Source organism: Elgaria multicarinata, chromosome 16, assembly GCF_023053635.1.
Source record: "Elgaria multicarinata webbii isolate HBS135686 ecotype San Diego chromosome 16, rElgMul1.1.pri, whole genome shotgun sequence".
Lineage (NCBI taxonomy): Eukaryota > Metazoa > Chordata > Lepidosauria > Squamata > Anguidae > Elgaria > Elgaria multicarinata.
In genome coordinates this window covers 15,983,851-15,997,674 of record NC_086186.1, presented here as the reverse complement: position 1 = coordinate 15,997,674, position 13,824 = coordinate 15,983,851, and the positions used below count along the sequence as shown (strand labels likewise).

At 41.3% G+C, this 13,824-nt stretch overlaps 2 protein-coding genes across 3 annotated transcripts in view; one reads left to right on the top strand and one right to left on the bottom strand.

The window, feature by feature from the left end:
- LOC134409846 (nicotinamide riboside kinase 2-like) overlaps positions 1-13,824 on the top strand; it is a 73,247-nt gene that overhangs the window by 37,883 nt on the left and 21,540 nt on the right. The gene's annotated exons all lie outside the window — the stretch shown is intronic.
- On the bottom strand, positions 2,556-9,215 carry BLOC1S6 (biogenesis of lysosomal organelles complex 1 subunit 6). Of its 2 annotated transcripts, none has more exons than XM_063142358.1 (5): positions 9,034-9,215; positions 6,733-6,877; positions 5,962-6,049; positions 4,518-4,604; positions 2,556-4,042 (listed from the first exon to the last, which is right to left on the bottom strand). In XM_063142358.1, exons 1-5 carry the CDS (start codon positions 9,101-9,103, stop codon positions 3,923-3,925), a joined length of 510 nt encoding a protein of 169 aa, XP_062998428.1. In that variant the 5' UTR covers positions 9,104-9,215; the 3' UTR covers positions 2,556-3,922. The 2 variants fall into 2 exon arrangements, with proteins under 2 accessions (XP_062998428.1, XP_062998430.1); XM_063142360.1 differs by lacking the exon at positions 9,034-9,215 and adding an exon at positions 8,743-8,921.

Here is a 13,824-nt window from a genome sequence, read left to right as displayed (position 1 = left end):
AAGACACACAAAGGAATCTCTTTGCACAAGAGCATCATATAATCAACACTCTTCGATGGCCCTTTTAAGGGTAAACAAATTAACAGCTGGCACATTTCTCAAAAAGGCTATTAGCCATATTATTTAAATGGCTCCTCCATGTTTAGAGACACCCAACAATTTCCCAGTTGAGAAGCTGCGTGGGAGCATCTGGCTAAAGGGATGTGGGGCAATAAAGCTTCTATTGCTTATTGAGTTCAATGGGGTTTTGTGGCCAAGCCTAGATGAAGAGGCTGGAAACTTTTTAAATCAGCTACTGCAGTGTAATAAGAATGTAGCTCCAGGTCCTATTTTAAGCCCATTGCCTATAATTTTTTTTTTTTTTTTAAAAAAAGTGGTTTGGGGCATATACAGATTACTTTTCCCCTTCGGGGTTTGCAGCAGTGTGCCAAAATTTGATAAGAGTTGCTTTGGGAGGCTTCCAGGTTGCTTTCGGGGGTATTGACACAACTCCCCTCCAACTCTGTTGCTCAGTTCGTGCTCAAGGGTCAAGTGCAATCCCAGCAACTGGGATTGTCCCCACCGCTGCGGGTGAGCTTATACCTACACTCTATTTGTATGTGTGGGTCAGGCCTGGCTTGGTGACCTTTATTTCAGTGATGCCAGCTTTAAATAACCACCAGCCCCCAAAAGCTCATGTTTGTCTGGCGAAGATGTCATGGGTGTGTTAGGAAGTGATAACGTATCATTCTGTGACAGCAACACTTCCCCTCCCTCCCCCCAAGTAAGCAATGCACTTTTAAAAATATTCACTCCTTGGGTTTCTGTATCAAGGAAAAACAGGATGCAAATGTAAACAGACACCTCACACACGTCTTAAAACGCACCTGCCCTGATCCAGAGCCCACTTTTATACCCATGCACAGCTCTTCTGCATACAATGCACTTAAAATATAATTCAATTACGACTTTTTCGCTTCAAATATGAAAATGTGAGTTAGGGCTCAATCTTATGCATGTTTAGACAGACAAAAAGTCCTTCCACTCCTAGCCAGCCTAAGTGGATTTAAACGCAAAAGGGTTAAGAACACATCCACGCCTCAATGGTGGGCTTTTAAAAATCGGTTCCTTTGCTTTCTATCATTTTTGCTTTCAGAATCTGTATTTCTGAAGCTGAAACACACGCAGCCTGTAAAATCCCCACACCTGAGTTACTTACGAAGTCTTGTACAAGAATATTTTACAAACAAATACGCTGTAGCTAAATCCTTTTCATCCTATCAAATTTACGCTTAATTTATTTTTCCCAAATCAATGTTTCCAACCCTGCCAAAAAGAAAACCCTACAAAAGCAAGGAAAAATCTCTGGGGAGTTCCAACACACAAGCTTTACTATGTATAAAAATATACATCAACATTCAAGTACTTTGACTTTGGACTTCAGCCAGAGAGATAATGTATCAGTAACTTAAATGCCAACTTGCAAAAGGTCAGCCCACAAGGCAAAACCTCTTTAACGTCAGCTGACAGTTTTCTTAATTGATACTTTTAGGGCACAATCCTATGCATGTTTAGACAGAAAAAAACCTCATACAACTCCCAGCATTCTCCAGGCAGAATGGCTAGCTGGAGCATGCTGGGAGTTATAGGACTTCTTTCTGTCTAAACATGCATAGGATTGCTCCCTTAGTATATTTGATGAACAGGGTGTAAGGCCAGGGAAAACAAACACAGCAGGATTTGTAAGTGGAGTTTATGCACAGTTAGGTAATGGAGTAGAATATTGTTTAATTGCATCCTAGAGATTTCAATTCCATTTCCCAAGACAGTGAAAAATCCATTTGCTCTGGCATATCTCGTCCCCAGAATTGTCATGGGGTAAGCAGGTTGTAGCCAATAGATGAAACAAGTACTAGGAATGAATACATAGTCATTAGAGAGCAGTAATTACAGAAATACTGCATAATGAGTTCAAGCACTTAAAGAAACCGTAAAAAGTTATTCTACTATACTGTAGATATAGCATAGTCCTATAAATAAGGCAGTCCTATGCATATAACCAGGCACTTACTCTCTACATTGATATGGTTATTAGACAAAAACTGTTTTGTTCAAAAGCTTTAAACAGTAACTCTCAATATATGTCTTCTTAAAGCTGTGGTATAGCCTTTGGAGGGTCAACTTTCAATTTCTAAAGAAAAATCTGGCAAATTGCAATATTTCTTTGTTGTTCTATTGTTAAAAGCTACACTGGTTTTACAAAGGGCAAGATATAAACAAATGAACTGCAGCTATAATAGAAAGCCACTATCTGCCCATTAGCAATTTTTGCAGGCGAGTAATCCCTACATCAAAGGGAAAAAGGGGACTGCAATTTATCACACATGATCACCGCGGCACAAATTCCTGTACAACTCCTGTCATAATGTTTGAAATCCCAACAATATTTCACATGTGTGATGTCATCATAATAGAAGTTTAGCTGAGACTGGTGAGGATGAAACACACCATTCACCCCAAAGGTGGTGATAAGGAAGCACTGTTTGGTAGCAAATTTTAAAGATGAGGCATCAACATTTGGTCTGCCACAATTCACTGAATTGTTTCTCTTTATTTTCCATTATATTTTAATGAAGCTATTTATATACAATCTAATTACATTTAGATCTGATAATAAATGAGGTGTTTTAACAGTAGATTTACAGAGTTCCAGAAACACTCCCGGACTTTAGAATTTATTTCTTTTAGAAATATGTGGAAAACACCACCTCTATCGGTACTTTTTGCTGGCTGAGAAGTACACAATTGCATTACTTTTCTTGCTGAACTCTTTTATACATTTTATTGTTACAGGCAATCCCTAAAATTGCTGTCACTAAAACAGATTGGACTTTAAATAGGGAGTAAATCCCAATTTGCGTGGCTGAGTACATAGCAACACAAACTGAAAAATATTTTAATTAAAGTAAAGCAATGAAGACTGAGAACACGAAGTACATGAAGTAGACATTACCTTTCATCATTTTGCCAGACACGCACACAGTTCTACTATCATTCGTTATGGAATATCTCTGTGAAAGCTAGAAGTAACCAGTAGGCACAATCTATAAGAAACTTTCCAGAGGTTCTCAGATCTGTGTACATGGGTGTTTCAAGATGCATATATTATCATCCAGTGTGTTTGTATGCTATAGGAAACAGCATTGTACAGAGAGCTACCATGTTTGCCGTATAAACCATACAACTGCTTGCAGTGAATTTGGTGTGATGCAAGAGCACTCCTATTCATTTCAGCAGGGATTTTGCAAAGATTGTGTCTTATTAGTTTGTCCCATCAACTCTAACAATGTAAGATCATGCTGAAGTGAGGCGTTGGCTGTATACTGTATCAGATTGTCTTCGGATCACGTTAAAAGGAAACACAGGCCATTACCATAAGGGCTTCGTATACTTAGTCAGTGCCTGCCCTACAACTGAAAAGCTTCTTCTGGGTACGGCAACAGGGCTAGGGAGAATCAACAACAACCAAGAAGTGTGAAGCAGACTTATTCTTAAATTCTAGAATATAGCTAATGAGGTAGAACATACCTATTAAGAAAACACATTCAAGATTGGACTTGTGCACGCCAGCCTAGACCATGTAAGATACTGTAAAATCAGACTTTAAAACAATATCTTACTCCATTTGTGGGGAGAAAAAAATCTGACTCAGCAGTATTAGACTGCATTGCTTTAGCCAAAAAGCCACCTTGAGCTGCTGAAATGGTAAGCTCCCTGTTCTTAACTGCTTTCCTGATTAGTTAATAGCGACCTAGAAATATTAATACTGTTCTAATAGACATCTTGGCAAACAGGAACATCAGGTCATGGGGTGCAACACCATCTCCCCAGCAAGTCCAGAGAATGTTATAATTAGCTTAACAAGCCAAAACATGTTCAGTTTTCATGTTCTTTTCGCTGGTCTGGCGGTCAGCTGTTTTTCTCTTTCAAGCTCTTTCTCCCGTTGCTGTTCTCGTTCCAGTTCTTCTTTCTGTCTCTTTTGCTGGAGTTTGAGAGCTCTTTTCTGAAATAATGAAATGTCAGGAAATTATGTTACGTTACTCAAGCCATAAAATTTCATGATATTTGGCTATTACTGTCCCAGGATTCTTCACAGAACTTCCCCCACCCCTCCATTAATATAACATTACAAGTGGGATCTGCTATAAATGTCATGGCCAATCCTTCTTCCTAACAAGAGTGTTTCCATTTAGGGTCGGAAACAGCCGTTCCCTCCAAGCATAGTAATATACTCTTTCACCACCACCATGATGTGTACAGAATCAGTGATGACAAGCTTTTCATAATATGAAGAGATTAAAAGTGAAATTCAGAATAATCACAACTTCAAACACTGGAAAATACACAAGGGTGATATAGCAAGAAGAACACAGTATGAGAAAAAAATCAGTTTTAGTCTGCAAAGATCTCCCAAAGTCAAAAGTAATAAACAGCACACACTTTTGAACCTTTGCTAGCCAAAATGAAAAGAAACTCACTTTCAACTTTGAAGTTTTCTCATGGAGCATCATCATCTCTTTCCTAATATTCACCAACTTATTGTGATAAAACTTTGCTTCTGAAAACTTGAAGGAAAAAAATGGAATTCAGTGCAATTAAGCCTAAATATACCCGTCTAAAACAGATTTAAGTACCTTCAAAACAATAACATAATAACAAAATAATAACCCAAAAAACCCCAAACAACTACTAGAAGAAATTGAAATGAACGTAAAACTGTAATCTTATGCACTCATACCTGACAGTAAGTACCACTGGATCAGTGGGAGCTACTTCCAAGTAAGCGTGGATATTACCAGGCTGTATGATGTCTGCTGTGATGTTAAGGCCCACTAAAAATGGGAGCTATAACCCTTCCACAAATTTGGAATGGCTATAGGAATACCAAGAGCTGCTAATTACAATGTTCGATACATTATAATCACTGCTTCTGCTGATAGATTTGAACAGCTTACTGCAGCCCAGAAAAAAGCTTGAATAATCCTTTTGGGCTCGTCCTGTCAAGGCCTAAACATTTTATCCTCTCGAACTTCTGCAGTGCTGGTTTCAGGGGGTTTAGGCATACCTCACTGTGCATAGGATCAAGCCGTTAAGAGGCAATCAAGCCTCACTTGCAACCCCATCTATGTAGGTTTAAATCACTTGAACTGTATTTCAAAGCAATTTGCTGCTTCTTCATGTTTGCCTTATTATAATTGCCTTATACATCACCCAAAGAACTCAGGGGGAAGATAAACTGAACGAATGAGCAATTAAATAAATAAACTCAAATATTAGAACTCCAGTGTTCAATGGGGACTACTCCCAGGTTAAGTGAGCAATCCTATAATCTCTATACAGCATCAGAGCAGCCATAGGATAGTTTGGCTCCCTCGATGTCAGGTTGGGGACCCAGGAGTCCCAGCTCCCCTCCCACTCACAGCCAGCATGGAGAATATCGTATCGGCTGCCTCTCTGAGGTTGCAAAAGTGACCCCAGAGGGAAAGTAAAGGGAGCATTCCCGTGGGTGGGGGGAACTGGGAAGGCCAGCTTACGAGGAATCCTCCCCAGCCTCCTTTTCTGCTCCTCCTTGATGCCTCAGCAAGCCCATCTAGCTGAAATGCAGAGTGCAGATGTGAAGATTGTCTCTTGCTGCACTGGATGACCGCAACCTTCTGAGTTTGGAAGCTTACAGCCATCCCCAGAAGATTGTGCCCTAAAGTGTGCTTAGGACTGCAGCTTTCAGAGAGACAACCCTAAATACAACATGTGAAATACAAAATGTCTGATTTCCCCTGTAACAGAATCAAGTTGGCTATCCTGTGTTTAGCACAGATTTTCTCTGAAGAGAAGATGCTATTTGTAGTTTCTTGCATAAAAATGGAAGCGAAACACACAAACTGTTAATTAAACAAAAACATACATCTGACAGAACACACTCACCAGCATATTGATATCAAGAATAGAATTACACTCTTTAAACTTTGAGATTTCTTGCTGTAGCGTTTCTAATAGTACTTCTTGGTTCTGTCTGAAAGAACAACATAATGTTATGTGCACTTTGAAATCAAATTGCCTATAGTGTTGCATGTCAATGAGGCCACTGAATTACAGAAGGTGGGTGAAACACCGACCCGGTTGGTACATAACAACCCACACGTTAGGGTTGTCTTAGCCATGCAGGAACGACTGAATGTGCTGCCTCCTGCCCGCTTGTTGCTTCCATTTGTGGCTGAGTAACAGCTCCAGGTTGGTTTTCCCAACAATAAACCAGAGTTCTGGGTTTGCCCATTGTGCCAAACAACCCAGGAAGGGGGTGTTGTCTTGTAAATCGTATGCAAAGCAGAAGCAACAAGTGAGCAGCAGGCTCATTCATTCCTGTGCAGTCCTGACCTGCCCACGGTTGGTCATTCAGTGCAAACCGGATCATTCACTTTTAGTAAAACTGTCTGCTACTGAACTCGCTGCAGCTCTCTCAGGTGTGTTACTCCACTGAGTTCCATACCCAGGGCTGACCTTGAGTTGGAGAAGAGTAAAGTGCAGTACAACGCTGCATGCTTAGAGTCACATTAAAGAGAGTAAGTGCGCAAGCAGTTCTTTTGATGACCTTTGAACAGAAATAAAAAAGGAGACTCATTCTATTGACAAGCAATTCATTTATGATTTGTATCAGAGAGAGAAAAGATACCCATGCAGTTTTTTTGTTCTACGTACGTCAGTTCTTTTAAGGCTAGTTTTGATCGTTGTAGATCAGGTAAATAATGAGAAATTAGCCCTTCGGTTAGTTGCTCCACAGCTTTCTTATCTACAACAGCGAAGTCTTCTATTAATCCTTCATCAGGTGAATGATCATTGGAATCTACAACATACAAGCAGGTACATAAAAACTGTTAAATATTTTTACCAACCGACACCCAAAGCAACGACTATAAGAAATGTTAAATTACACTAAGTAATTAACTTAATTCTCAGATACCCTATAAAAAGTCTGATACTACTGCAGTGATTGTAAATGGAGAAGAATTCTGAAGAGATGTATTTACAAAAGTTAATAATAAGACAGTCGCTGCCCTCAGACTCACAATTTGAAAGATATGGATGTGCAATTAGTAATTACTAAGTATTCAGTCCATGTGTGTTTAAATAGGAAACCTCGTGTAGCTTTTTGAGCCTTGGGACTCTTTACCATTGTGACAAAACAAGCCCCTATTTCACCAACCTACCATGAAGTCCTAGCCTAAACAAAAAGTAGGGGGGAGGGGGCAGAAATACCTTCATCCTACATAAGTGTATCTCATCATGAATGTGGGTAATCCTTTATTGAAAAACTCACTAAGAACTTCTTCCACAACCTCTCTTGGTCACCTTGTGTCATTACTAACCGATTCTGATAGTATGAGATGCAGTTCCAAATTCATCTTCCTGATTTAAACCTCAATCAATTTGTACCACAAAAGGGAACAATGTGAGCAATACTCCTAAGAGGAAAGGTTACAATTTCTGGGCGGGCAAGCAAGACGGGGTGGGTGGGAGGGAGACATGATAGAGATGTACAAAATTATGCATGGAATGGAGAAAGTGAATATGATAGGGGTGCATAAAATTATCCATGCTATGGAGGAAGTGGATAGGGAGCCATTTTTCTCCCTCTCTGGAAACACTAGAACTTAATGGGATCATCTCATGAAGCTTAATGGTAGGAGATTCAGGTCAGACAAAAGGAAACAGCGCATAGTTAAACTGTGGAATTCACTTCCACAAGATGTAGCAATGACTGCCTTTAAAAAGGGATCGGACAAATTCCTGGAGGAAAAGGCTAATGATAGCTAACAGTCATGATGGCTATACATTACTTCCAGTATTAGAGGCTGTATGTCTCTGGTTACTAGGAAACATGGACAGGAGGGTGCTCCTGTGATCATATCCTGCTTATGAGTTTCCCACAGTTAACTGTGTGAACAGAATGCTGGATGAGACGTACGCTTGGTCTGAACCGGCATGGCTTTTTTATGTCCTTACCCGTATTTCCCACCATTTCCCCTTGGATTCTATGGCAGCAGCCATCATGAGCTGCTGCCATATTACTATGTACTAATCATATTACTATGATTATTCTCTTATTTCTGCTTTGTGAACCCCTTCCCCCCCCCTTCATATGTTTTAATGTGATTTTAGATTGTAACCCTCTAGGCAGGGTATCGCTGTTTCATTTGTATATTTTGTACAGCACCAAGTACATTGTTGGTGCTATATAAATAAATAAACAATAATAATAATAATGAGCTGAGTACTCTGACAAGAGAGGTGTTCCACCAACCAGCCCAGAGGGCCAGTACTGATTTCTTAGCCACCTTTAGCAGATGGGGAGCGAGGATTGTCTGCTCCCCACCTCCTACCCTCAGGTAGACAAAAGCAAGTCCTCTTTTGCACAGTGCAGAATCGGTTTGTGGAATTCCATGTTACAAGTTGAAATAAATTCCTGGAGGAGAAGGCTATCAGTGGCTACTCATCCTGATGACTATACCCTACCCTGTGCCTGCTTACCCTACCCTGTGCCTGTTTGCATTCTCTTCCCCTCCTTATTGTTTTACTATGATTTTATTAGATTGTAAGCCTATGCGGCAGAGTCTTGCTATTTACTGTTTTACTCTGTACAGCACCATGTACATTGATGGTGCTATATAAATAAATAAGAATAAGAATAATAATAATATGCCCACGTACACCAGTTGCTGGGGAACATGGGTGGGAGGGTGCTGTTGCACTCATGTCCTGCTTGTGGGTTTGTTGGTCCCTGGTCGACAGCTGGTTGGCCACCGTGTGAACAGAATTCTGGACTAGATGGACCCTTGGTCTGTCCCAGCAGGGCTCCTCTTAAGTCCTTCTCACCAGCATGGAAATGCAAAGACTAATCCAGCTTCAGCCTGCTTTTTCTCGGAGGTAACACTGATGCCTGAGGACGGCGGGCGGGCGGGCGGGCGGCTCAGCCCAGCCCGGCTGTCAAACTCAACCTACCTAAGGTGGGATGGCTCAAGGTTCGGCTCTGCAAGCCCCCCTTGGCGTCGAGCGGCTCCGCCAGGCTCATGGCTTCCTCGCGAGGAAACAGAAGGCGTCGGTGCCTCGACCGTGGGCACCCGCGAAGGCCAACCTCTATTCCTGCCCGAAGGTGGAGGGGAGACGCGACGAGCGCAGCCGAAGCTCACCGCGCAAGTGGTTGGTGGGAGAAGGGACGCAGCCGCCAGGTTGCTGAGCTGGGTGACTCTCGTAGTCGTTGCTGGGAGCCCCTGAGGGAAGAGAAAAAAATAAAACAGGCCCCGAGTAGTGACCAGAGTAGGCCTTCCGGTGAAGGCCGGAACAAGGCTGTAGACTATAACCATAGAGAAAGGAAAAGTGTAGAATAGTAACAGTTTATGATCTGCAGATAAAACCTCCGGTTTCCTTCAGTCTCTTTTCTTTCTTTCTTTCTTTCTTTCTTTCTTTCTTTCTTTCTTTCTTTCTTTCTTTCTTTCTTTCTTTCTTTCTTTCTTTCTTTCTTTCTTTCTTTCTTTCTTTCTTTCTTTCTTTCCATTTCTCTCCTTCTCCCTTTCCTTTTCTTCCTCGGAGCGAAGGTGAGACTTGCCCCATAGAAAGCAATAGATAAGAATAAAAGAAGACCCATGCTGGAGCCGACCAAGGGTTCATCTAGCCCAGCAATAACGGACAAACGCGAAGTTGGGGGGGGGGGAAATGTCGGGAAAGGAGCTCGGAAACCAAGCGGCTGTTTACAACTATTAATCTGCGCTAACTGTGAGGCTGGAGTAGACGGTCGCAGGCTTTCTCTCGCCGTGGCACTGACTGGCTGAGCAAGCTCATGTGACCATAGACATAAAGCCGAGGAAGAGCTCCACAGAATGTCAGAAATTTACAGGCAGGAGGTCTCCAGCCTGGCACAGAGCCCATAGAGATAGTGTTGTAGGCTTTCATTTTTAGGGTGTTTGTCACTCTATATTTTCCTATCTCTATAGCCCAGCCTGAAACTCTATGGTAAAGAAGTGTCTGGTTGCTAGGCAGGGTGGGTGGATCACCTTAGCAACAAAGGAAAAAAACAAAACACCAGGGCTTTTAAAAGCCCCTTTAGGGAGCATTTTACCAGGTCTAGCCCATATTAGAATTGCAGGGCTATTCCATCCCAGTGCTAAATTGGGTACCCAATATAGGTGGCATATTGATGACAGCAATCCAGGTTGTTCTCCTACGATCCTCACTTACTCATCCAGTTGAGTTTAGGCTGCTTGGTAATTTGCTTCACCAGGTCTGTTCACCAGAAGAGGCAAACGACTGATAGTTCAGCCAGGTCACCCCATATCCTGCATCACCTTGTCAACGTCTGAAGGGTGATGTGTATTTCACTTCTAGGGTGGTGAAAAGAAAAGTGGAACTTGTCCAACTTCTCTTGCCATGTAGTAGTTAATAGGATCTATCTTTGGCTCAGGAGCTGAACCAAGATATTTGTCTCTGGATGTTAATAACTTTAGTGGCCAACAAAGCAAAATATTGAGGCACACACTACATTTTGGCTGGCCCTTGCAGGGAGATAAAAATGTATCACAACAAAGTTGCTTTCGGATAGGAAGGGGGAAATCTTAGTTTATCTGACTGGACTCCTAAATCAACCTTTTAAAAAACAATCACTTGCCCAGCATTGCGTTGATGCTAGTGGAAGAAGTGCAAATGAATGCAGGTATGTATGTGGTTGTTTAACAAGCAAGGTGGGGTGGGAAGGAACAAAATGTGGGAAACAGACTCTACAGGGGGAGTTTCTCGGTGTAGGGTGACCATATGAAAAGGAGGACAGGGCTTCTGTATCTTTAACAGTTGTATTGAATAGGGAATTTCAGCAGGTGCCATTTGTATACATGGGAACCTGGTGAAATTCCCTCTTCATCACAACAGTTAAAGCTGCAGGTGCCCTGCCCTCTTTTAAATCTGGTCACTCTAGTATAGCTCCTGCAGCTTTAACTGCTGTGATGAAGAGAGAATATCACCAGGTTCTCCATATATACAAATGACACCTGCTGAAATTCCCTTTTCTATACAACTGTTAAAGATACAGGAGCCCTGTCCTCCTTTTCGTATGGTCACCCTAACTAACACCCTCTTGTAGTCAGGGCCTGTATATACTGTATTGTGACCATATGAAAAGGAGGACAGGGCTCCTGTATCTTTAACAGTTGCATAGAAAAGGGAATTTCAGCAGGTGTTATTTGTATATACGGGGAACCTGGTGAAATTTCCTCTTCATCACAACAGTTAAAGCTCCAGGAACTATACTAGAGTAACCAGATTTAAAAGAGGGCAGGGCCCCTGGAGCTTTAACTGTTGTGATGAAGAGGAAATTTCCCCAGGTTCCCCATCTATACAAATGAAACCTGCTGAAATTTCCTTTTCGATACAACTGTTAAAGATACAGGAGCCCTGTCCTCCTTTTCCTATGGTCACCCTAATATACTGTGAGATTCCCTTGTTTTTGGTGCCTCCATTTTGTGGTACCAGAGAGCACCCCCATACTGCAGTATCGGAAGTAAATGGATTAAGTGTATTCTCCAGCCTCTTGTGTTTGATTGGCTATTAATGCACCGGGTAACGGGCCTTTAAAGCCCTGGTTGACGGACAACAACATGAACATGGCACACATTACAAAAGGTGCCTGTGGAGCATAGCTACAAACAAATGACCCAAGCAATGTTGTAAAAAAGAAGGCAACAAAACAAAAACAACCAAAACTCGCCCAGGAAAAAAAAAAATCTCCTGGATAAATTTTACTGGAACATAGGCTTCACCTCATTTTTAAAGCAGAGCCTGATAATCAAAAAGAAAACCACTCTTGGCAACTCTTTGGGAGATCATGTGTAGTGGAATTTTGAACATGTTTACTCAAAAGCAGACTATTGCCAAGTTAAACAAAGCATAGTCAATTAATCAAATGAATTTAAATTCACTGATAAATCTGCATAGTATAAACTTACATATGACTAAAATGATAGTTTTGAAAGGGGGAATGGGAGAAGCAGACTATTTATAAATGTAAATGTTACACCATCTTAGAAGGTGCCACAAGATGTTGGTTTTGCCATTTGGAAGAGGCATTTCTTCTTGTGACAAAGTGTAGTGGAATTGCTAATGTGGCATCTACCATCTGTAGCTTTTTAAAGCATATCCCTAAAAGCAGGTTGATATGCAAAAAACAGCAGGTGAAGCTTTTTAAAGCGTAGGGATAAACACCATCATCTAATGTCTGGTCTGTCCAGCAATTGGCTCTACAGGCACAGCTACAGTGGCTAGCTGAATAGTTGGGAACCTTACACCAAGCAGGATATTGCACTATGAAAATGGTATGAAAGCAGTATATAAAAGGCAGGAGCCACACAAAGCAGGATATAGCACTATGAAAGCGGTATATGGTATGTGTCAATGGGCCCCAACAGTTGTCAGTGCACTTCAGTACCACTATAAAGCACTAGTATGGATCCTACCTTTTACATACTGCTTTCATACCACTTTCATTGTGCAATATCCTGCTTAGTGTAGATTAGGCCTTAGTGACCTAGAAAAAAAATAACCCCAAAGCATCCATATCCTGAAACCAAGCCAAAAATAGCCTCTCTTGACATTTGAATGGATTTGGAATCAGTTATATTAATCCGCATAACAAAATTTGTAGACCACAGTCCTATATATTTCATGTAAAAGGAATTAATTGTCAAAATATTTTATAGCCCCCCTGGAATGCAGAATTTCAAAAGGTTTAGAAGTGAACCATGCAGCCTTTCAAAGGGCTAAAGATTGCATTCACAGGTTTAAGAAATCATTGTTCTGTTGGAGAAGGAAATCAGGAGTTTTCATCCACCCAAAATAGAAACCAAAATGAATAAACCAAGCACACCAAGAATGTAAAACCTTAATTAAAACATTTCATAACATTTTTTTCCTGCTGCTGGCTTGTAGCCCTACAGTGTAGTACAAAAGCCATTTATGAGAATGACAGCCCAATCCTGTGTATATTTACTGAGATATAAGTTCCACTGAGTTCAATAGGACTTCTTCCCAAATGGTGGAAAAGACTTCTGGTGGAGACCCGCTGCCAGTTACACAACAGTGGTCTAATTGGGCAAATAATTCAGCTCGGTTCAAGGCAGCTGTCAATGTTCCAGTATAGCTAGTGTGTTAGTTTTTGTATGGGACTACTCCCATCATACATAGATACACACACACACACACACACACACACACCAGTACATTATTGAGGAAGGCACTTTTATAAAATGCTGAAAACACACATTTTTCCAACGTGCCTGTTATCCCTTTCCTTACATCTAGCATGGTCACTTAAACATGGGCAAGAAAAAGATGCATCACCAAGAGAGAAAAAAAAGGACCAGAGACAGATTTGCATAAAATTTGGGTTTATATTCAAATTTAGAAATAGTTACTAGATAGAAATGCAACAAATCTCACTATTGTGGGGAAGAATGTAGCCAAGTGACCTGGGTGCCTGCCCATTCCGCTATGTAGGTCCAGGGCCTGTTCAGACAACACGCCAAGCCATGGTTAGGCCGCTAATCCTTTTGTAGCAAGTGGATAGTATGTTTGAACCATGGTTACATAGCCACCATGGTTAGGAATGGTTCACATGACACGCTAAGTCATAATGCTTAGCTCAAAATGCTTAACCACTGTGGCTTAACGTATTGTCTGAACAGGATCACTAACTGTTGATGGGCACCTTCAAGGCCCTTTCTCTCCCTTCTTATCAACTTTGGACCGGAC